This window comes from Aulonocara sp. 'chitande type north' Nkhata Bay, linkage group LG1 (genome assembly GCF_057382095.1).
Source record: "Aulonocara sp. 'chitande type north' Nkhata Bay isolate Kocher_YH1m ecotype deep benthic linkage group LG1, A_spYH_male_GT1.1, whole genome shotgun sequence".
Lineage (NCBI taxonomy): Eukaryota > Metazoa > Chordata > Actinopteri > Cichliformes > Cichlidae > Aulonocara > Aulonocara sp. 'chitande type north' Nkhata Bay.
Window position 1 is genome coordinate 13,271,883 of NC_141344.1, and position 22,806 is coordinate 13,294,688.

Genomic DNA, 22,806 nt, shown 5'->3' on the forward strand with positions numbered 1-22,806 from the left:
TTATTTTATAATATCCTTATGTTTTACTTACTATTTGTTTAAAAGAAAAGACACTTTCCAGACATGGGACACCAGGGTTTTTCCTGGCAGAACACTAACTTTTGGGTAGTGTCTATACATGTAAGGAATACTGCTGCCATGGACTGGATAATAATGACACTTAAGAAACTGTATTACCTTTCTTAACATTTTTTGACATTTTATGAACAAGAGTGATTTTTTTAAACATTTAGACTTGGCCTAATTCTGACAGAGCCACTCTACACATTCTCAGTATTTTCTGTGTCCAAAGGAGTTGTTGGACTTATGGGAACAAGCAATATCATCCTCAGTGTATTGTAGAAATACTTTTGAACATTTAAGACTTTGTGTTATTATTGCTATTAGCAGAGTCTCTTTGCCCCTCTCTCTGTGGTGTAGGATTTGTAATAGCAAATATTAGTTATAAATCAAGACCACAGCAAACTAGAATAGGATATGCTTAAATAAAATACATTCTCTAGCAAGAACAGAAACTGACAGATATACGTGAGAGGCATGTGTATGCCTTTCTTGCATTTCTGTCGATGCAATTGAATGCAGTATGGACTGTTTTGGTGTTAAAAGTCATATAAAAATGTGATCTGCTAAGATTTCTTTTGTGGCTTTTACAAAAGATTTGACCAAGGTACTCAATTGTACATATGTCATTAGTATTAGAATAAGAGATTATTTGTGGATGACATCCAGAATTGCCATGTGATGTGGCGATAGCAGTCCCTTCATCACCATTTTGTGAATTATTAATTTGATCACCACTTTGTAAAACAGCACGTTGTCAGTCTCAAAAACACTTAGTAGGCCAAGGTTAGTCCACAGACCTGAGCGGTGAATGTTTTTATGAGTGTTGTGAGCTGTCATAAAATTTCAAAACCTTTTTTGATCTAGGTGAGAACTGTAAACTCTACAGTGCAGCAAATTTGAATCATGGTGCATGGTATATGAATAATAGGATGGCACTCTGTAGATCAGTATGGGCCATAATGAGGGAACTTTGAGTTATATATTAGCACTGTGTGCGTGTAAGGAAACGCAGCATGTATTCAAAAACCTACCAACATACACAGAAATATGAGGCGAAGTGTCCTGTCTGTTCTCCAATGTGTGTAGCAGATGAAGACATGGCCTTGTTTATGTATACTGGCCCCTAGCACTGTAAATCAGCACAGGGCACATATGGCATGAGGGGTACACACAAATACACACACAGAGACATCCATAGACATAACACAAATGCTTGCTCACTTAGCCATAACACTATCCAGACAATAATAGGGTCAGATTTATGATGAGTCACAATTAGATTTTTGCACTTTGACCTTCTAAAGGTCTTTTCAGACATGGGATTTGTGACATTAAAGGCTACATCAATCTGTGAAAGGGACAAATTAATGCAGACACAGGTAAGTAAATGTTCTCCATGGCTCCACTGAGACATTGCCACGATGTTGATGAAATTAGCCACGGTAATTAGGTACGCAGTGAAATTTTACAACATATGAGTTAACATGTCAGATTCTTATTAACGGGTGGGGATATAGTTTGGTAATTGATATGCTAGTTATTTAAGTAGTGATGAAAATGTTTCCATACAGATTTTTGTAAACTTTGGTAAACAGATCAGACAGTTACTAAACAAAAGTCTGAAGTAAAGTAAACAGAGCGATTTGCTTTTAGATCCTGATTGGCACATGCTTGGGATAATTTATTATATGTAATTATTGGCTATCTCTGTGTTACGTGTATAAATGCACACACAACTCTTACTTGGGAGAAAATCTAGAAAAAAAGACTTTTATAAATGCCTTGAAGCAAAAAATTAACTTTAGTTCCTGTTGATTTTTTGTCAAAATTTACATTTTGTTTTGTTAGTTAATTGTCCTGTCACAGGCTCTGTCTTTATCAAGGATCAAGGTTTTAAATGTCACTAAAATGTGCTGCACTTTGTGCCGTGTATAATCTCGCAAATACACACAGTATCAGATTAGTTCGTAGAGTTTGGCTAACCTTAGCAGTCTTAGCAGCAGTACCCTTGATTTCATTCACGCTAGTGTATACAAACTGGTGCAGAATATCACTTCGGTTTATATTCGGTTTACTTTCCCACTCGCTTGTTTACAACTTGAATTTGCAGGAGGATAGACTGAGACATAGCCGTCTGTCAGAATTGCAGCCCCGGGTAATAGCCAGTAGCACTTTAATATCTTTGTACCACTTTGTACTACAGTTGTAAGTTAATAAAATAAGAATGTACATTTAACCAACTGGGATTTCTGGCACCGAGTAGCGAGGGCAGCAGCAGTTGTCAACAAATGGCTGGTTGCTAGTCACACATGTCATTAGCCTTCATGATTGAAGACTTTATGGTCAATTTAAAAGTTAAAAGAAAGATTTCAATTAGAACTGGGCAATAAAAATGAAAACTCATTAGCAATATAAAACATTGTCAGTATAAAGTCCATCCATGGAGGTAGTGGTATAGAGGTAGTTTTGTTTTGTTTTTGTTTGTTGTTTTTATTTCTTTGGACGTGAAAAAAGCATTTTCCCAGTTCTTTTGTGTTCTGCCTTAACACTTGAAGTTTTTGCCTAATCAAAGTTAAGATTTTAGTTTGGTTATATATATAGTCAGAAGTAAAAACTCTAATCAGAAACAGAGATTTGATTGTTTAAATGAATTAACTTCAAGCATTTTTTTTTTTAACCATGCCTTTCTTATTTAAGCTAGTAGATGCTGGCAGATAGATATTGGCATACACAGAAACTTCAGATGAAACTTCTCACTGTTTGTGTTTTGCAATACTCATGTTAAGTTGCTTGCATACATAAACATCTCGGTCAGTAGCAGTGTTTTGAACAGATGTCCCACATGGAATGAAAAATTAGCGGGGAGTTGACACTTGCTCTTACAAAGAATTTTGTCATGCTCTACTTCCTGAGCTGTCTGCAGTGACAAATTGATGTCATTTGTAACGTAAGCTTTATTTTAAGCAAAAGGTCCATTTTACTTAGTGATAAATGTTTTGTGTGCAGCTCCTCCCAGTAAACAGCAACAGCACTAGCTTAGATTAGATTTTTTTTTTTTAACAAAAAGTGAAAGTAACAAAGGACAAATATGAAAAAGAGTAATGGAACTCTCACATAATTTATTTATTTATTTTTTTAAATTAAGGGATCAGCGGAAATGGCATTATTGTTTGAAGATCATGCATTTTATACTTGCTGCTAAATAGTGGACAAGCCCATTAAGATGTGCTGAATTAAAGTAAGAACTTGCAAATAAAATGTTATTAGACCTTGCAATTTTTGCAGCTTGTGTGGATGGCAAGAATACCTCATTATATGGAAAGGATGAAAGTGGGACCATGGAGGCTATAGTGAAGACTAGGTTGTGGGAATGTTATTGGGTGAGGAGCACCTACACTATGGCTTCGACATTTGAGAAAGGTTATGCTATGTCAGAACAGAGGCCACTGCCCTGCCTCGTCACAAGCTCATATTTCCTCTGTCCTCTTCTGCTCCTGTCACCATAGCAGCCATGCAAACCCACACTACGTCGGTGGTTATGTCATGGCTACTAGGAGGAAAACATAAGGGTTGGGATGCGTCTGTTACATTGTGTGGGAGCTTCGATATTGTTCCATGCTCTCAGTCAAATTCTAGTTTGAAAAGTTAAATTACTGAGATTGGCAAACTGATGATTTTGGAATTTACATAGTGCTACAATTTATTTGTTTATTTTTTTAAATTTATAATGGCACCAAGACAAAATAACCTATAGAAAGACAGGGAGGAAGGAGAAAGAAAAATAAGTAAACAAAATCAAGCATTGCTGAAAGTGTCAGAGTATTTCCATGTGCAACATTGCACCATACATATGATTGGCACATCTTTGTGTAAGAAGTTACATTTTAAAGTGGTAGGAGAACCTGTATAGTATAGCTAGTTGGTGTGAAATCAAAAGCTTCGGTTAGCTGGAAAAAAACATTTATATAATATCCGAGACTTGCCTTTTCATTCTAAAAATAAGTATTCCTTGTGGTTTTATGTTGTTTGGTAGTTTAAGAAGTGAAACGGCTCCACTGAAAGCCTGACTCACATGTCCTTAATTCAGTTTGATCAGACTGCTCGTAAGAGGCCTCTCAAAATGGAAAAGTGAGTCGGCTATACTGGCTAAAACTTTACAAACTTTCCTCTGAAATTATTTGGGCTGTCAAAATTCTGTCATACCGTTTAGAGTAAATTTTGATGCTTGAAGGCTGCACCTTCTAAAATAGGGCACTGCACAAAGAGCTTACAGTGGTCAGTACTCGGGCACAGATCATATATAAAACTTACACCTATAATTGTCTAAAGTACTGAGACAATAATGGATTCAGTCCTTTAATGCACAGCTGCATGTATTCACATGCATCCGAATACGTGTGTTGTACTAGTGAAAGAAAAAATAACATGACACACGAACAGTTCAAGGTGTGGCAATGGATTGAAGTGTGGCTTGCACCAATTCAAGACAAAAATGATCGGGTTTTTTGTCCATATGTCAAAATGTGTTTGGGAACGTGGCTCTCTACTCTCAAGTCGTTATTTTTATTTAATGTTCTTAAAAATATTGAAATAAATAATAATCAAAAACAATACGTGCAGTAATAGACAAATAAAATAAAATTAATGAATAGGCCATGGCTTTGTTGATATTAATGGCTCATAGTGTTTACAAAATGTTTTGGGGATAAACTGCTGTAATGCACTCAAGTGGAGAGACCTAGTTTCTCTGTGGAGAAGGCCATTGAGTGTTTTGTTTTCGAGTGCAGCTGTTCAAATATGATTGTGGCCTACACAGATAACAAAAAGAGGCCCCGAGGAAAAGCACACACAATGCTAGCCCATGCAGTTTGCAGCACATAAAATATATACTTCTACAGTATGCACACAGACCCACACACAGATTAATATGCACCGTCTGACACACACTCTTGTCCTACCACCTATTCACTGACCCCCACAGTAAACGAGTAAAGACTCAGACAAAAAAAGTCCCTCTTAGGAAATGATTCACCGTTTAAGGCTTAACTTGACCTATAACAAGTGTTACGTTTAAGAACAGGATTCATACATGTGGGTATTCCAGTGATTCACTGTCTGATGGGGCTAAGCACACTGCATTTTATACCCCCATTTTGTACCTGTTGCACCATTTCAGCCCATGAAAGGGGATTACCACTTTTTCAGCCTTTGAATGTTTAAAGGCATCTTTAAGACAGATTGCTGTCATCAGTCATTACCTTTTAGATTGTGCTGCTTGACCTTTTATGACTGTTAAAATGATTTATCTACATTTAAATAACATAATAAGACCGTGCCCTCTTAAGGCTTAAGCTTTTGGATATTTTGAACAACACAACTCTTACCAAAGCTTTCATGTCTCTGTCTCTCTGTGTGGGTGTGCATGTGCATGCTCGTGGTATTCCCTTTCCTCCTCAGGACCTCTTCACTGCCTCCTCTAGATTGGCCGCTGCCAAGCCAGTTTGGCCAGTATGAACTGAAGATAGAGGTACAACCCAAAGCCCACCACAGAGCACACTATGAGACTGAAGGCAGCCGAGGGGCCATCAAAGCAGCATCCGGTGGCCATCCAGTTGTAAAGGTAACTCTTCCTGCTACTCAACGTTAAGAAATGTTATAAAGATATTTACTACTAAAAAGCTTAGTGGTGTGTGTGTTGATTGTTTGTTTTTTTTTTTTTTTTTTTTTTTTTCCAGTTTTCCTTTTTTTTGTACTGAGATCTTGTGGCAAAAAAGCCAAAATGACTTTTACAGAGCATAAGCTGAGCAAAATACAAGAAATAATGCCTTTGCCTGAGTATTAAATTCCCGTAGCTCAGGACTGATTTATTGTTAACACAATGCTTGCCATGCATTCCTAAACTTATACTTTACATTATCTAGTTCCCACTGTACCAACCACAGTCTAGATGTCAACTCGTGAAGCCTACATGATTGAAAATAAACATGAAATGGAAAAAAAGGCTGAACCCAACTTTCTAAATTCAGCAGTTGGTGGGAATTTTCCTCTGCTGAAAGAAATATATATTTTCCACATAGCTTGTGCAAGGATCAACACTCTGGCTAAAAATTCAAATACTCTCTAATAATATAAACCTGACACATCAGGGAGTTGGTGAAAAATGGGATCATTCATTGCTTTCCCAAAGATCTCAGCACCTGCCTATTATGTACTAGAATCGTTGTATGTTATTTGACTATAAAAAACGTAAGTGTTCAGGCTTGCACCTCAAACATCTGCTGGTTGTAGGGAACAGACACTGGATTCAGGGTGTCAGTTTACATGTTTGGATGAGTAGATTGTCACACGGACTGTCCCGCGAGAAGACTGTCAATCAGTTTGTTGAAGCAAGAAGACAAGAGCTGTCACTGTAGCCTGGTCAGCTGGTCTGTCATTTGATAGCACCTGTGAGAGAGTCGGTGAGCCAGCATAGAGCTATGGTGTGCTTTTGACTCAGAGAGAGAGGAAGATTCTCATTAATATTTTAAGGTCCCAGTGACAAGCTTTCTTTGTATGTGATTAATAAAGGGTCTAATGCTTGGCCATAATCATTGTTGCGTAACCTAACAATGACTGAGATCAGACTGATAGATTGGTTGGTAGTCCAGTCATCCAGATGGGATTGCTTTTACTAGTTTGTGCTTCAGTGCCACGTACATCATTTTCTTTTTGGACTGTGGTACTGAATGATAATGGATTGCATTTATATAGCGCTTTTCTAGGCATCCAAAGCGCTTTACAATTCCACTATTCATTCACTCTCACATTCACACACTGGTGCAGGCAAACCACAGTTGTAGCCACAGCTGCCCTGGGGCAGACTGACAGAAGCGAGGCTGCCATATCGTGCCATCGGCCCCTCTGGCCAACACCAGTAGGCGGTAGGGTAAAGTGTCTTGCCCAAGGACACAACGACTAGGACAGAAAGAGCTAGGGGATCGAACCGGCAACCTTCCGGTTACAGATGTGCTTCCAATCCCCTGAACCATGGCCGCTACGAATAAGCAGTGTGCCCAAACAAAAATACACCTCACAAAACAAGGGCATGCAGACCACTGCCATTTGTTGCTTTAGAAACAGTCTATGTCCTTATACATTCAGTCATGCAGGCTCCCTTCAGGCCAATCATTAACCATTTCTACCTCAGTTAGACTGAGATTCAGTACAGCCATATGTGACGATGCATAATTTAGCTATCAAATTTTTTCAACCAAGCATTTGCCACGCTTGCCCTCATTTCTCATTCCTAAAGGGAATTGATAACTTACAGTACTTGCTTTGCAGTAGTTAGTGACTAGAGAATATATATATCTCAGGTCAGAGAAGGCAACTTAAGTCATTTCCAAACCCAGCAGGAATCTGGTTTGTACTTACTTGATAAATTGCCATACAATAAATCTCCTTCAGAATAATTCTTTGATCTTCACAGATTGCTGCTAAATCTTTCTCAGCATGCCGTTACTGTTTGTATTCAGTAGCAGTAAGCTGCCACTACCAGTGATGAAAATGAAAATCAAATGTGTTTCTGCTAGAACACACTTTCATCATCAGATTTACAAACAATAATGCACTGTCACAGAGAGGATAAGCAGAGACAGTGAGGGAAAGGCACAGATAACAGCAATGGTGTGGAGCTGCATGCACAGAGAGAAAATGTGTGGGTGAATCGATTGTACAAGTGAGAAGAATGTGCGAGTGAGTCATTTATTCGTTTACCTGTTTGAATATACATTAATTGTGACATGAAACTAAAGAAGTCCTTACAGAGATCTCTATTCAACAAATACACATATTCTTTCAAAATGTTTAATGCATTAGCAGTTTTTAAAGTTAATGGTTTTCATGCCTCAACATTCATTACTTGTATTCAACTTTGAACAAGTCACTTCTTTTAATATTAATAACAATTATTTCACGTACACAACCCGTATGTGAGTGTAGACATTAAATACACTTGACAAGCAATTAACCATTGTCTTGCACTACTATGAGGACAGAAAGCACTTGTCTAGCAGGTCTAACAGTCAGTCTTTGTTTACCAAACATGCACTGCTCTACTGTTTAGTCTCTTTAGCGTCTTTGAATTCACTGTGCAAAAAAACACCTTATTTGAAAGGTCATTTCTTACACTGTCATGTCATTGTTGTTTTTACAGAAACACATTTACTTCGAAAACCAAAACCACAAACACACACACTTTGTGCTTTGTGTTATTGTTTTGAGAACACACAATAAGATGCTGGATATAAGGGCATACATAAGTTAAATAAAAGCATAAATGGCAAATACAGGAAACATGCATTCTTATTGGAGGAAATCCCATACAACAGATTCAGTATATATTGAACATGAGGAATCAGAACATTTGTATATAGCATATTTTCCAGGTGCACTATTTGTGTGAAGTTGTTCCCTGAAGGCAGAATGTCACAGGGTTCGCCATGTTTGACTGCATCTTCTCTGCCAAAGAGTTTGAATAGATTTAGATTTATATATAGAGTTTGTGTTTTTGTTTTTTTATGTATTTCAAATCCTGCAGACATTAAAAACCCGTCTTCTTTTCGTTACTATTTCCTGCTCTATAGTCAGTGCAAGCTCTTCTTCAAAGATAAATACTATGAAACCCCTACAGTTGTCCTTTCTGTAGATTATATATCATCTGCACTTTGTGAGTCCTTTTACTCTTTTAGAGTCTTGTAGTGTGATGTCACCAGATGATGCCATAGCTGCCATCTGGCCATGTTAATGACTTCCCTTTGTGATTGCACTGTTGCACAAATCAGTGCACCACAGAACTGCTGTGTCAACAGAAAAAACAATGTGGAGCTGGTGCAGTTTAAAGGATTAAATATGTTTGCCTTACTCTGTTGCAGTATTAGGAGCAGCAGAGTAGGTTATCATATACCTTCTTTGTCTTTGTGTGTTCTTATATCAGTGTCTTCAGTTCTTCTGGGTCTGTATACTTACAGATGTCTGAGAGAAAGGCCTATTTTTCTGGCCTCTCTTTTAGCAGTTGTAATGTTTTTTTGTTTTTTTTTATTTCTTTTTGCTTTTTGGCTTTTGGGGTTATTGGCTTTATTGTATAATGATCAGTATGAATGGAGAGAGAAAGAAAGAGGGTGGATAAAATGAAGAAAACAGTGGACTCAGACCCAGGCATCTAGTGTGAGAACAGCCTTCAGTACATAGGGGGCACACTCTTGCAAATCTCTCTGTTATGTCATTTAGGCATCTACTAGCTTTTTGTGTTCTGCCAATTATTCACTTAGTTGGTTGTTTATCTTTCAATAGGAGTCCCAACAGAGTTATGAAGGCTACTCTCATCTTTATTTTTGTGTTACTGCTGTGTTTGCAAGTTTGAAATATGTTTTTCATAAAACCTATTTAACAACTTAATTTTGATATGTTAGCGTGTTTCTATTTAGTCACTTAGTCATTGGAAATGAATGAATGAATGGGCAAGATAAGAAGTGGTTTTAGGTCATTTATTTTAAAACCTGGAGTAATGAGCCCCACACACAGGATATAGCGCCTCTTAAGAACCATAACCACAGAAGAAACTGATCAGAATAACCACTGGGGAGATCCTGTTGCCTCACTTAAGTGTGAGGGAGCATTATATGTAATTCATCTAACTCTTGCTTACTAAATAAAACATGAGACCATGATTGGTTGCAAATTTGACATGATCTTGGTTTGTTAATATATGTAAAATTTAGGGTTATGGTTTTGATCTGCTGGTTATCACTGATCTTTTGAGGGGGGAAAAGGGTCTTGAAGCCTTGGTTTTCTGTCTGCATGCATGGTAGCCAGACAAAGAAAGAATTACTTTTTACATTGAGTTATTATGATAGACATGATTTATAGCTCCATAGAATCTGAGGAATGTTACCTATTCTTATGCAAGAATAGGTAACATTGTGGCTAATTATATAGTTGACCAACTATAGCTTTGTAGTAGCAATTCAAGCTTTTAATCCATAAAGCAGGAATTTGGTAAATCCTACCATCTCAATCTAGTTTCCAGCAAAATATGTAAACTTTCTAATGGGTGACAGTAACAAAATAACAAAATGGAAATATAATCCTTTTGTCCTAGCAGACAGGATATAAGCTTAAATTCAACATGCGTTCCTCAGACATCTGTGGATTTTCTGGCATAGAATGGGCTTTTTATGGGGATTTCCACACATAAATTGGATTTGTCTATGTTGTTGGTAAAACCAATTAGTCTATTAGGCCACAAAATCACTCTGCCAGCAATCCCAAAATCTAAGGTAGGAGCAACTGATCTCCATCTGTCCATATCACCTATTCTCTTCTGTTAGTATTTGAGCTGTTCCAGCCTGCAGTTTCCCGTGAAGGCCACTCCATGTCCCACCTCCACCCCATGTTCTTCCATTTAATGTTTTATCTCACTTATGAATATTGCATTTGTTGTCAGTGATGCCTGTTTTGTTCTGTATTCTAATGGGAGGTCCTGTCTTAGACTGTTCCACACGTGGAACAACCTGGAGGTCCTAGAACAAAGCCAACCCTTTAAAAATAATTAAGCTTTATATTATTTTGACTAATATGGTTCTGAACTGAAGTAGCAATTAGGGCTGGGCCATATTATACCGTTCACGGTAATACTGGTATAATGTTAGGCAACGATAGGAAAATGAAATATCGCGATAGAATGGGAGTAAAACGCGCATGCGCAGTGCCTTTGTTTTCATACGCACATGGCCGATTGTTGAGTGAAACAGATGAACCAGAATTGGTTTGTAAAAATGGTGCAACTTCCGTGATGTGGAACTGGTTTGGTGTTTGTCCGTCAGATACACAACAAAGCACATTTTTTTTGCAGAACATGCAAGCGGCCGTTCTAAGATGCTCTTAAATCTGGGAGTAATCTGGGTCCTAAACTCCGTATGCTTCAGGTCAAACAACACTGCAGCATCACTTAGAGTTAAAAACTGTCTAAATTCTTTCATCTTTAATAAAACGATCAGCATTGCTGCTTTACCAGGTGTAACTATAAAGTTTAACTTCCAGGCATCCATGAAAACAAAAGTTATTACATTTAACGGAGTTAGAAGTTAGCAGGAAGCTAGCGGAAGTTAGCTCGCTAGTTTCGCTAGTTACCTAAGCATGATATTGCATGTTCTGACTGAGAGATTTCTGAAAAAAATCAAACGTACAGCTCTGCTATCACTTCCAACATAAATGAAGACAGGAAACTAAACAGCAGTGACGTTTGTAGGGTTACTGAAGTTGGGCTAGCTGGTATATAATGATGTGCTACGTGATCGCTAGCGACACAGCTATGTTAGCATAACATAAACAGTGAAGCTGGAGGACGAACACTAACACTTTTCCACTTATAAAAGTTAACGTGAAGGTTCTTCATGGTTAGAGACAAATGCAATCGCATGGCAGGATGCTGTAAACGGACCAAACTTCAGTCAGGAGAACAACTGAGATAATCCATCCACAATACGAGGTTAGTCATTAATATACTGCAACAACATGGGAATAGAGCAGCTGCCAGAGAATTCAACATTAATGAATCAATGGTACAGAAGTGGAGGAAGCAAGAAGAATGAGTTTAATAAAGTTTGATTTATCTGACTGCTTTGTTTCGCTTAATGTGCCTTATAATCCCGTGCACCTTATGGTCCGAAAAATACGTACTGCACACTGCAGTTTAATGTTGCAAAGCACCTCTTTTTAACTTCAGTGGATATTATACATGGTTATGCTCAGGATATGTCAGCCCATTTCTACTGGAAATGCCTTTTGGTTAAACTTTCAGCAAGGAATTTGCATTTGCACTGTTACATTTTTATAAAGCTTTAATGTACATAAAAACCAGCTTCTTGTTTAAGTGAAAATAAATGGAAGGTTGTCTTTTTGCGCTAGTAATGTTGTGGAGTTGTATTTTGTCTCGCATCAATGATATCGTCGGTTATATCGTTATCGCAAATTTTCAAATATATATCGTGATAAATATTTTTGGCCATATCGCCCTGCTCTAGTAGCAATGTTGTATTAAAAAGATATCCCGAAACTGCTCTCAACAAGATACAATAGGGACCATCTGACTGTCTTAATATAACTTTTCATTGTAGGATGTGGCTACATCTGTGACTGGCTGTTTTAGTCATTCCTCTGGGGCTAGCTGCAGACCTTAATCAGTACACCTGTTGCTAGGAGACATATAAGTCCAAAGCCTCTCTGGCTGGCTGAAGGCTGAGGTATCCTTGTGCGTATTTAACCAGCTTATTTGAGTGCTACAACACCCAGACAAATATAAGGACCCCTCTGGTATTACTGACTAGGCTACAGATAGGTGGAGGCAGACACAACAGATGTGGAGCAAGTGAAGCCCCCCCCCCCCCCCAAAAAAAGTGCATAAACACAACAGGACTATCCTGTATTTTTACGGCGTGCATGGGGAAAAAAAAAAAATCAAATATCAAAATTTATTATCTCCATCTTTAATCTGTTACTATAGTTAAGGAATCTAAATGAGGCTATGGTGTCTGGTAACAAGCATTTGAAACAGAATACGACAAAAGTTGTTTGAGACGACCATATATTTCTACCAGCTTGGATGCATTAAATGATTTGGTCCTAGTGCTTGAACGCTTGTCCATAACTCCATTACTGTCTGTCTCTACGGCGTCTCTAGCCCCTTCTTATTTTATCAGCCTCAGTTTCTTTCATGTATTTTTGTAATTTTTTGTGCCGCTATGTCTCTTCCTTTGATTCTGAATAGACTGGGGTACAGTGAAGAGACACACAAACAATAATGCAGAGCCATGCGGGTTGCACTGTGTGAATTGGCTGGAGCTAGTGTTGTTTTGCCTCAGGGTTGTATTTGATGTAAACATGTCAGAAGCTTGGCTCTCATTTGTTGTAATCAGGCTTAAAGCACAGAAAGAAAACAGTTGCTGAGAGCAGGAGAAGGAGAGAGGTGTGTGCATGTGCATAACGAAGAGTAAAAGGGGGGGAGGTTAGAATGAGGAATAAGAAGAATTGCGCTTGGACCAGCTTAGCAAGGCCATATACAGCCCTCATGCAGTATACAGTAAACGCTCTCTGTGTGTGACAGTGTGAACGCGCATGAGTGTGCGCATGTATTGACCTTGTTTAAACAAACAGTTAACCGGCCCCCTGGCTCTTGCTGCCCTCCCTAGTGTGCTGGGCAAACAGCAAGCCTGGGTGAGCTGATCTGTGTGTGTGTGTGTGTGTGTGTGTGTGTGCATAGATCCCAAGCCATGGTGCCACCATGTCACACTAGGGAAACCACTGCCAGTAAAAACGGGTCCTCTGGTGACCTTGACCACCATTTCTCCCATTTTTACATCTGTTGCACACGCATGCTGGTCAGGCTGTTACACACAGACACGCACACTCACACGCGACAAAACTTTGCAAGAATCGCAGTTTACACTAGAGTCAGTACACTTAAATTCACACATTGTCTGACACACATACACCAACCGGTATACGCTCTAGGGCTGTAGTTTACATCGACGTGGCTGCTCACTCTTTACACACACACACTCCTGCATACACACAGAGTCTCACCATGGTAACAATGGAGCAACACAGCGAAACAACTTAGCAGACTCAGGCGCTAGCTGTTAGACAGTGTCGAGTTACGGCAGTGAGCTAGATCGAAGGTAGAGGATATAAGAGGATAGAGAAGAGAGGGTGACAAACGTAAAAGAAAGAGATGAAAGAACATGTCGGGTTTGAAGAGAGTGAAGGGAAAAAAAGGAAGAGGACAAAATAAGTAAAAGACATATGTAATGAATGCCAGGTTGTAGATAAAGCACTGTGTGTGTGAAGAGAGCCTGTGTTTTTCTTTTGAGAGCAGGTGCTGTTCCCTGATGTTCCATTATCAGATCTCCTGATGTCCAGAACAACTCTTAAGAGGAGCTTTAATGTTTTTGTTTTTTTGTTTTTGTTTGTGTGTTTGTTTCTTAAGAGAGATGTGCCTATTTATGTATCAACGGTAAATTAAAATAAAATATGATGTGTCTTTAGTGGAGTTTTGGAACATCAGAACTGCTTCAGTGCACCTAGGCGTTGACCCCATAAACCAGTGCTATCTAACTTGGCTTTTCAAAATCTGCCATAACCATTTGGACCTTTTCTCTACATATATTGGCGCTATTGTTTTTAGCAAATTGTGCTGATTACCCACACCTTAGTCTTGATCTGTGACGAAATATACTTGTCAGTGAGTGCTGGTATTTTTATAGTTATTGAGTGACTTTGTCGTGACAATGTTCAGGATTCAGAATTAAGCGCAATGCTGCTTTTTATCAGCCCTGTCGATGGGAGGTAATGTCACCCTGAATAAGGAACCACTCCCACCAGATTGAAAAACTTTACTCAGGAAAAATTTATATTTGCAGTGACACTTATTGTGGGTAAGGATCACTACATTATTGGTGTCCATTTGTGTAAGTCTTTAGCTATGCAGAGACTGTGCTATGCATATGCAGAATGCTGATTTGTTTGAAAAGTTGGGCTCAACAGGAAAGGAAACGACAGCGGAGTGCACTACGAACCAAAAGAAGAGCGAAATAAGCACAGTTCCACATAATTTTGAAGCTGCCCTCTGGTGACAATACTCAGCTACAACACATAGAACAAGGATTGCTAGGCTCTGTGTAGCACCTGCGGACTACAAACACGCTGGGACCTTCCTAGCCTGCCTTTAGGTAATCAGCTGGATTGGTGTGTGATCACTGCAAATGGTCCTAGCACATGATTTCCAGAATTTTAAACTTGTGAAACCATTCAGTGACACTCTGTGCATGATTGACATCCCAGAAGAGACCACTTCCCCCAGGATTAAAAAAAAAAGAAAAAGAAAAAATCATCAAAAAATAAAGTTAATTACTCTGAATTTCTTATTTGAGGTAACCTTTTCCTTTAGTGGCACAAGCAGACTCAAACTATGTGAGCAAAGTGCACCTCCATGGCATTACAGAGTCACCAGATCCAGTCGTATCCCATGAGGTGAAGTTTTTCCCCTTTAATCTGCCATGTTTCTATATGGATACAATGTTTTTTTCCCCCTCAGCTTCTAGCCTTATTACTGGATCAGTGGAACAGATGAAGGCCGAAAATAAGTGGTACTTTATTTAGTATGAGCTGAGTATGTAACTGTATCCTGGAGTTTTATTTTAGGGGAGGGAGTTCATCCCAAACTCTATCCATGGTCAGAAGATAGAAGTCAGAAGTTAGTTACATGCTCTGGTGAACATTGGCCTGGGGTCATGTGATGGGTTTTAATGTCACTTTGGTTTAATATAAGAACTGATCTCTATCAGGCCTGAGTTGCATGCTGACTGACCAGCAGGGCTCAGTGAACAGGCAGAAAGCTGAGGAGTTGAAAGTGTAGAGACCACCCTCCTGTGGTATTTCACACTCAGCCGTGGATATAGGGGGTGGAGGATGGGGCACTCAGGAATGTGAAACAAGTCAAGGGTATGTGTCGTGTACATCCACTACCGAGAAGAGGAGTCGGCAGTCTTGTGCCAAGACCATGGCACAATCACAGCCATGGCATGTGCGCTTGTTTACATGTCCTGTTGTTAGCAGGTGATGCTTTATCCAGTTTCTGAACTGAAGGTGTAAAAAGGTCACCTGAAGTGTAGTTAGATTACTTTTTCTGATCCTCGTTGTAGTGCTCTACAAACAAATGCAGTGATTTGAAAGGTTAATAAGGTGTTTAAAAAATGCAGTGACATATTTTTCTTTGTGCAGCTTTCACTACTTGTTTGCTGTACTCGTTCTGTGTGCTTACACGTGTAGATCAGTTTTGTGAAGCTGCTGTTTTTTCACTTATCTAAATTAATCAAAGTAAACCAAGTGAAGGAAATGCCAGACTAAAAGCAATTTTGGTTTACTAACTATGACAGAGACTAGCTTGGCACGTGTTGTAGTATGTTTCTGTTTCATCTGCGGGGTTGATTAACTGAGACTGCTGAAGTGAGCCTTTTCTTTCTGGCTCTCTTATCAGGTTTTGCCAGTTTATTATTTGATTTTGAAAACAACTCATGGCCTGCTAATTGTATATTTGTCAACACTCCTGCTCCACATAGAATCCCTCATGTGTACACAAAGAGAGTGAAAGAGGTCAAGATGAAGGGGTTAAATGAATGGAAGGAGAAAAGGAGACCTTCTGTTTCATGGTTGCAGAAAAACAAGGTTTCCACTTTATTTAACAGAGTGTTAAACGTGTTTACCCTCAACAAATCAGCTCCAGGTATTATTGTCACTAATAGTAAAAACAAAAAACCACATACCGTACCGTACTTTAAAAAAGAAAGAAAGAAGATTTTCTGTGCTTTTTGTGCTTTTCATTTTTTTGCCATTTGTTTGTCCTCTCACAGATGCATTTTTCCAGACACTTTTAACTCTTTTTACCCTGTCTGGAACACACATGGTGCTACAAATAAACATGTCTTGATTTATAGACAGACACACACACACACACACACACACACACACACACACACACACACACACACACACACACACACACACACACACACACACACACACACACACACATATCACACGTGCAAGCACTGTCTATGATCACTTCCACACTGTGCAGGCATGATCATAAAACAAGCAACACAGCCCACAGACTGTTGATTCCTGTGACTCTACATTTCATGACTCCAGAAAAATGGTGTCATTTATAGCCGTGGATCCATTCAAGCTGGTGGGCATAATTACCTGTTAGCTCGTTACTTGGAAGGTTTGTTCTTCGATGTGGCTTTTAAGATCTAATGTGGTTTTTAAAGATGAACCCATTACTGGTTATTATAGGGGCCTCATGTTGGCCCTTGGTGCAGCTTCCTTCCGAATACATCTCTTGTGCCAGATGTTCTGTGTTGAATTCAGATTCACATGGATAATGGTGAGAAAGAGAAGACTGTATCTGTCAGTTTAAATGATGAAGTTAGATTGCAAAAATGTATGGTCCCCTCTTTGAATTTATAATTTTTTAAGGGAGGAAGCTAACCTCTGTGGTCATCAACCGTGTCAATAGTGCCACTGAGATTATATTTTATTTATTGCAATCACAGTCTACACTTTAAGAACAGGCAAAAACACACACCCAACAGCAATGTGAATCACTTTTTTGTTTAGTCATTCAGCTGAAGTAATCCATCACTGGGCATTAATGAAACAAATTTGCAGGATGTGGTGGAGAAGTGTCAACATAACATTGGGCGGGGAGCTTTTGCTCTGAAAACTCAGGCTAAGCCTAGGGGAAATTCTGTTTTTTGTGGGGTTTTTTGTTTGTATGTGTTTTTTTGAAAGCCACAGTTTGAAATGCAGCCAGTTATTTCTTTGGTACCCATCAGCAAACCTTAAATTCTGCGTAACATAAAACAATACTTTTAACACATTTTTAACCAAATATACATTTGGCCACTTTATCCCTTTCTGTCATTGCACTTGATGCATGCCATAATGCTTTGCAGCAAGGTGTGGTTTCAGCTTGAAACACTGGAAATTATAGAGAAATGTATAATAACCAGTCTAATTTTGTTTAGTAGCTACAAACAGCGTTTGGCTGTTTTTAAAAACAAACCACCTTTTATTGACGCCTTCTAGATAAAAGCTTATTTATTTAGCTCACAAAAATGAATTAAAATGAAGACCTCAAGCAGTCTGGCTGCATAGCTCGTATCTGCCACTCAGGGTTTCTCAGTTTTTCCACTGCTTGATTTAATGTAGGTACTGCCATACCTTGACTTCTTTCACAAAGGGGAAAATCTCAGAAGCAGCAATTAACAGCAAAAGAGAGGAAGATGCATCTAATGACAACAATTCCCATAACACAGATCTCACCACTGGATCCAGTTTACCTTTTAAGAATGCTGGAAATACTTCTTTGAACTAATGTAGTTTTAAAATTGGCTTCAGATAAAGTCAGCCTAAAAACACAGAGACAATCCTGCATCAGTGCCTGCTCTCTGTTGTTATTTAGGTACATTTGTTCCTGATGGTGACCGATTTCAGTCATTTTATTTTAGCTACTTTTGGAAGAGCATACGACAGATCCCAAGCTACACCCACTTTCTCTCTGTCAATGCACCAAACACTCTGTACCAGGCATTGACACAGCGGTGTATGACGCAAACCTGCAGGGAGGAAGGGTTCAACAGCCAGCTGTGGTGGGGTTGAGGCTTGGCAGTTCCTGGGGTGAAACAGCAATGAAAGGCCTTGTTCTTTTCTGTTAACCTCAATGGGCTGCCCTCCATCTGAGCTTTAGGTGTGGACTTGTGAGGCAGTATGGTGGGAGTGCGTATAAAGGGGGGTGCCATCCTGCCGTCACGGAGTCTGCCAAGTACAACATTACAACAGTAGTGGGATTGTGCAGTCTGTGTATTTTTTTTCTGTCCCTATGAGCAGGAAAGGTTTTGCTCTCCTTTCCATCTTTCCCTTGTCTCTACCCAACCTACAACACTTTTACTTCATCAGACATCTCACCTGTTTGAGTTCAAACCAGAGCTCTAGCTCTCGAAGGACAGCCAAAGAGCATTGCCCCTCACCAGTTTGGTATTCATCAACCACTACATTCAAAAAGCCATTGATTTGTATTAACCTTTTTTTGAAATCTCAACTAGTATCACACAGATCGGATTTTTTGGTTATGTTTTTTCTTAAAACTCGTTTGATTTAGCATCTTGGCAGTTACGGTAATTTGTACACCATTAATTATTAATGTGGTACTACTGTAGAAATACAACTTTTTTTTTTGTCTTGAAACAGCTGAGTACATGAGGTTTACTTGTCAATGATGAGCGGGTATGCAGAGGGAAAAAATTAGAAGTCAATTAGTTGAAAACATCAGTGTCAGACTGGTGGGAGGCCAGAGTGTTAGACAAATCTCCAGTGGCTCTGCCAGAAATATCACAACATCCTGGACCTGTCAATAAGATTAATTCCAGAAAAGGTTGCTTCTTAAGGCAGTGGAAATGAAGAGTATTCTTTTGTTAGCACCTCTCATCTGGAACCCAAGGACTAACGTCTGTTTTTGTTCTGTGTTTCTGTCTCTGTCTGTGTCAGCTAATTGGCTACAATGAGAAGCCCATCAACCTGCAGATGTTCATTGGAACAGCAGATGACCGTTACTTGAGGCCGCACGCCTTCTACCAGGTGCACCGGATCACTGGGAAAACCGTAGCCACAGCCAGCCAAGAAATTATGGTCTCAAGCACCAAAGTTCTCGAAATTCCTCTCCTCCCTGAAAACAACATGTCAGCCAGGTAAATGTCAAGACCACTTCAGGGTTGCATTACTTAGTTATGAGTTTACCACCATGAAGGAAGTCATGTCCAATGAAAAATAACCTCTTTGGAAGATATTACAACTATGTATAATCATAAAAGGGGATTTTTTAGATTTTCTTAATTTAAACCAACAGGAGGGTCGGGGGCCGAAGGAAAATTTGAGTGTTTCCCATGGAGCAGAGAACCTAATTTTATTAATAAATTTAGGATCCCTATAACAGCAGAATGATTAATTTATATAAGACCTGGTTTCATTTACATTGGAATTAATGGGAAGGGATTTTGTCATTTACACTTGTAATAAATCATATTCACAGGCATTTTTAATTTCAACAGTTTGAGCAATTACAACCCGGCTTCTTGTTGCCAATCCCCTGCTGGGCTTGTGGTTGGTTTTTATCACTCCTAGGCCTTTACTACTTAAATATGTCTTAGATGCTTGCTATCCCGGTGGTGCTGTATTGGGCCAACTATTTTCCCATTACCCTGCAGTATCGACTGTGCTGGCATACTTAAGTTGCGGAACTCAGACATTGAGCTGCGGAAGGGGGAGACGGATATCGGAAGAAAGAACACACGGGTCCGCGTGGTGTTCAGAGTGCACATCCCTCAACCCAATGGGAAGGTGCTGTCGCTGCAGGCTGCCTCCATTCCTGTGGAGTGTTGTGAGTGTCTGCTTCCTAAACTCAGCTTACACACATAAAAATATTCATTCAGAAAGCCAGAACAGGAAAGATACAAAGATAGAAACACACAAACCTTCTCACATACACACTTGTTTATTAGCAAGCTTGCAGCAATTTAAGATTTGATCTGCTGTGGTTACTTTAGATAAGAATGTTTGATAACTGTTAAAAATGTAAATGTGCTCAGTTTTTTCTCTTCCCTTCTAGCCTGGTTATCTATAAAGCTACAAAGACCTACAAAAATATATAATACATAATTCTTCTTTTATACGTAGGCTTTCAGAGAGGTTTTAAATCTACAGTCTGTTCTATCTTTATGTTATACCTTATATAACATAAGGTCACTTATAATACAGCTCAACAAATAACCATTCTCTCCTCAACCCTTTCTATCCCACTTCCAGCCCAGCGGTCAGCTCAGGAACTACCCCAGGTGGAGAAATCCAGCCTGACCAGCTGTCTGGTCAGCGGGGGAGAAGAGATGGTCATCACTGGTGCCAACTTTTTCCCAGAGTCTAAGGTCATCTTCCTGGAGAAAGGCCCTGGTAAGTTTTGTGTTCGCACAGCAGCTTAGCCTTGAACCACCCCTGCAGAATTAATGCGTGCCAAATGTGTGTGCAAAAATATTTCATGCTTTTTACAAGCCACCATGAGTAAAACATTAAATGTGTCATTTCGATCTGTATAGTTTTAGTCACAGACCAAACCTACTCTTCTATCATTTACAGTGGGATATTCTTCCCGGTGAGATCATATAAACCCACGTTTTATGCATTATTGCGAGAGGTCTTGTGCTTATTCTGCATTTGTATTACACATTTTCTGTGCTGTTACTAGACCGTGACCTCTGTTTTCTCGAAAAAAGACAATATCGGGAGAAATCAGTATATATTACAAAAGCGTAAAATTATTCCTGACTTCTTTTAACAGTGTTGTTAATGTTTCTGCGTCACTTCTCAGCTACATTCACAGCTATCATTATATTAGCCTCAGGGAATTTCTTGTTCCAACAAGCTAATTTGTTAAATTCCAAACAGGTTATGTGAGTTGGTTAGTTGTGCTTGCAGTATTTTTTAAACATAATAAACATTTTAAACATAATTTTTATTAACACTTAAACAATTAGTACATCATCATTCGTGCTTATGTTGCAGTTGTCACTGATTTGATCTTTGTTTAAAAATAAAAAAAAAGAATAATATCAATGCTATAATCTGCCACAATAAGTGTTATTGCGGCAGATTATAGCGTTGATATCATTCTTTTTTTTATTTTTAAATAAAGATCAAATCACTGCAGCAGGACCCCACCCTCAAACTGTTTGTTTTGTTAATCACCCATCCGTTATATACTCAAACACTGTAATTGAAACGATTAAAATGTTTAAATTATTTTTGTGCAGCAAAGTGATTTTTGTAATGTTGATGGCATGAAAAACACCTACAGACTCAAGTGTACAATACATGCCACAGTTAGTTTAGTCCGTCATCTGTCAGCAAACATGAACTGCTAAAGCTAAAGAGCAGTGGAGATGGGGACATCTCTGCATCTACAATAATGACAATCAACTGGGCTTGCATTTGGTATGCAAGTGACAAAAACTTGCTACACTACTAAATAATACTGGTGTCGTGTAAAGAGTATGTGAGTGTGGGGAACAAGATGAATGTAAAATTCTATAACGAAAATGTATTAGTTTAATAAATACTAAAGATTCCCTTGTGGGATTGATAGTGTCTATATATCTATCTAGGCTGAAAAAAAATACTCAGGATATAGCTACATCCAGATCATTTTGATTTAAAGCATGCAACTTTTATTACCTTTGCCTCAGCCCTCACTAATCTGGTATTTCAAGACCCACTAAATGACTTTAACCAAAAGTGATTCTGGTCTGGGTTTAGTTTGAAAAATCCAAGATTGTGGCTTAGTCTGTGCAGCAAGAAACTGAGACTTGTTCAGACAATTGCACAGGTCTCGTCAGTCTTAATATAGCCATGATAGTATAGCTAGGCACACATACTGTACATTGCTTGATTTCACCCTGCGTGTGTAAGTCCTCTTTTTTAAATGCCATTAGTACACTTCCACCTCATTGTCTGTCCAAACAAAGAAATCTCTGGTCTTTTTGTTATTGCTGTTCATCTACTGTAGTATTTATTACATAAACCAACCCTCTGATTCCTGATTTACTCATGCACACACTTTGCCCCACATTTAGAAAGAGAGCTTTTGCATTTAAAACATTGTTTTACAATGAAAACGCGTTGTACATGTAGCCTCAGTTAAACCCCCATGGTATTCATCCAGTCTCTGTTAAGTGGGCCTCTTTCTCTTTCTCTTCCTTATCCTTTCTCTCTTTTATACATGACTCTATAACAACAAATATAATAGCTGTTACTTGGGATGGAAATTTTAAATGCATGAGTTTTGTTGAGCCAGTCTCTGCTTGCCTGAGGCACTTTTGTGATGAAGAGCTACAGAATCAAGTTCACACACGGCAGAAAGGTTGAGTGATGTTTCTGTGAGTGAGTGAGTGAGTGAGTGAGTGAGTGAGTGAGTGAGTGAGTGAGTGAGTGAGTGAGTGAGTGAGTGAGTGAGTGAGTGAGAGGCATTCTGAAAAAAAAAATTAAGGACAAAAAAAGCTGCCTGGAGGAATGTGTTTAGCTCTTTAAGGTGTACCAGGTGAA

The 22,806-nt window shown here is 38.9% G+C and overlaps 1 protein-coding gene across 1 annotated transcript in view; it reads left to right on the forward strand.

Moving 5' to 3' along the window:
• The window catches only part of nfatc3a (nuclear factor of activated T cells 3a), a 60,168-nt gene that overhangs the window by 17,774 nt on the left and 19,588 nt on the right, over nt 1–22,806 (forward strand). Inside the window, exons 3-6 of the mRNA XM_086277457.1 lie at nt 5,521–5,683; nt 19,207–19,406; nt 19,923–20,095; nt 20,521–20,661. Of these exons, the coding sequence (XP_086133583.1) occupies nt 5,521–5,683; nt 19,207–19,406; nt 19,923–20,095; nt 20,521–20,661 (677 nt within the window). The remainder of the gene's footprint in view (nt 1–5,520; nt 5,684–19,206; nt 19,407–19,922; nt 20,096–20,520; nt 20,662–22,806) is intronic.